We start from the raw sequence: 2,339 nt of genomic DNA, 5'->3' as shown, positions 1-2,339 counted from the left end.
TTCAATTCCATGGACAAACTGTGTCTTTAAAACTTCAATTTTATCGGAAAATTTAAATCTCCCGCCAGTCACTAACAGCAGCTCTCTTTTCTCGCCAAGGTCCGCGGCAAGGAGATGCCCCGCATGTCGGCCGACTGCCGCACCAAGAACCGCGTGATCGTGCGGCCGGGCCTGGACTCGCGCAAGGTGTGGGTGTTCTGCCCGGCCGAGCCCAACTCCAACGAGGTGGCCGAGCTCTTCTCCGAGGGCTGGGAGCCGCGCGCCAACTCGTCGCCGCTGGCCATGCTGTCGCCGCTGGCACGCGCGCTCATCGTGGAGCTCGTGCAGCGCGAGGACTCGGCCCGCGCGCCGGGGCCCGCGCCGCACGTGTCCTGGATGCAGGTGTCGCGCAGCCACCGGCCCGCCGCCGCCTCGTCCACCACCTCGCCGCAGGACTGCCCCTCCAGGTAACCAAATGCGTGCCAAAACGCAATTTTGTGCCAAAACGCAATTTTGTGCCAAAATGCAATTTGTGTCAAAATGCAAATTTTGTTTCGCCAGTCAATACGTGTTTGGTATACCTTGAGTGGTATATACAATTTAACTTGTCGCCACTGGAGGCAACAATTTTCCCTCGTCACTTTTAAGGCACCTTAGAAACAAATAAGTGGTTCATACCCACTGATACGCTACCAAATCATCGGAAGTTTTGAGTAAATGTGTTATGCTACTGTTCATTTTCTAAACAAAAATGACATACCCATTTCCTCTGAAAGGGCACAGTATACACATTGGTTCAAAGTAGATATCTGATCAGTTTTGTTTCGAAACAAAATACCTACATTTGAATGTATGTCCAATTTTAAATCAACTGCATACTTTTTTATGGGGCTCTGTATATGATTCAACTGAGATTTAATCAGTAACGTTTAAAAAAAATAACCACAATATTATCACACATTCTGGCAATATGAAGGCGCCTGGCTCACATAACTGTCCTACTACCGCAGGTGTCCCGAGCTCAACGCGTGCATCCCGGACAACCTGTGGTGCGACGGCAAGGCCCACTGCCCGTCCGGCTTCGACGAGGACGAGTCCAACTGCGCCTTCCAGCTGGGCGTGCCCACGCTGTACCTGGTGACGGGCGCGTGCGCGCTGGCCGCGCTGCTGCTGCTCGTGGGGCTCACCTTCTGCGTGCGGCTGTGCCGGTCGCGGCGCAAGGAGCGTCACCAGCACGCCAACAACAAGCTGGCCGGCAACGCCATGGGCCCCATGGGGCCGATGGGGCCCATGGGGCCGTACGGCCCGGGCGCCAATAACCACCACCACCTGCACGTCAACCACCTGCACGCCAACGGCGACGTGAAGACGGCCACGCTCACCAAGCGCTTCCACCACGGCCACCACGGGCTGCAGGGACACGGCCTCCAGGGCCACGGGCTGCAGGGCCACGGACCGCCGCCGGGGCACGGCCCCCCGGGCGTCGGCCTCCAGGGCTACCCGGGGCCGCCCGGCCCGCCCGAGGACTTTTACTTCGACGGCAAGGACTCGCTGTGTTGACAGAACGTCCTGGCTATTGAGACCACGGTGTGAGGGGCGGCCGCGCACGGGGCGCCCAGGACGGCGTCGACGGCGTCCTGCCCGCGCCAAGAGACAATCACGACGAGGAGGGGGTGCGCCCCCCACATGTAGCTAAACGTTAGGGGCTCGGTGTGTCGGCCACGGCCGAGCACCTGCCCCCGGGGTGGAGGCTCAAAAAGGTGACAAGACTGAATCAAAGTCGTCCACAGCCGTCCAGTACCCGACGGGGGACGGCGGCCGAGTGGTCTCATAGTCAGGTGCCGGAGCGATCCGCCGTAGGTTATAGTGACTCTAGCACTTGGTCGGGAAGGCTGGTGCGTGACTACAGTGTGACCACGGCCACCCTACGACTACGGTGCGAGGTCCCAGGGGACGACGGGGCCCGCGGGGCAGACTGAAGTCTCCAGTCTGTTCTCTGTGATGTTACTGCGTCTGCCAGCGAGAACGTCCATGCTGTGTATAATGTATGAGTGAGTGTGTGTGTCCGTGCGTGTTACTGTGTGTCTGTATGTCTGTCATGTATGTATGTGGGAGTGGTTGCAAATGTGTTCTAATGGAGCTCGATGTACAAAGAGGATGTGACTTTTTATAAATAAATTATTCGATTGTTTCCTCGACTCTCATTTCGCTTCCTTCTTTACATTACACTTTATTTATGTTGTAACTATTATTGTTATCATCACACCTTTGACAAAATTTCGGACTTCCGTCAAGCACTGTGCGAGGTCCAACACGCAGAATAAAAGTCCTTCAAAGAGACGTCAGCGAAGAATTAGTCG

The 2,339-nt window shown here is 56.4% G+C and overlaps 1 protein-coding gene across 1 annotated transcript; it reads left to right on the top strand.

Annotated features, from left to right (window-relative positions):
* The first annotated feature begins 89 nt into the window (after positions 1 to 89).
* Positions 90 to 2,170, top strand: LOC127751946 (uncharacterized). The gene is made up of 2 exons (XM_052276283.1): positions 90 to 446; positions 990 to 2,170. The coding sequence occupies exons 1-2, from the start codon at positions 115 to 117 to the stop codon at positions 1,537 to 1,539; spliced, it is 882 nt and encodes a 293-aa protein (XP_052132243.1). The 5' UTR covers positions 90 to 114; the 3' UTR covers positions 1,540 to 2,170.
* The last annotated feature ends 169 nt before the right edge of the window (positions 2,171 to 2,339 follow it).

This window comes from Frankliniella occidentalis, unplaced genomic scaffold (genome assembly GCF_000697945.3).
Source record: "Frankliniella occidentalis isolate FOCC.00 unplaced genomic scaffold, Focc_3.1 Scaffold2379, whole genome shotgun sequence".
Lineage (NCBI taxonomy): Eukaryota > Metazoa > Arthropoda > Insecta > Thysanoptera > Thripidae > Frankliniella > Frankliniella occidentalis.
The sequence above is the reverse complement of the archived record's forward strand: the minus strand, read 5'-3'. Positions and strand labels throughout refer to the sequence as shown.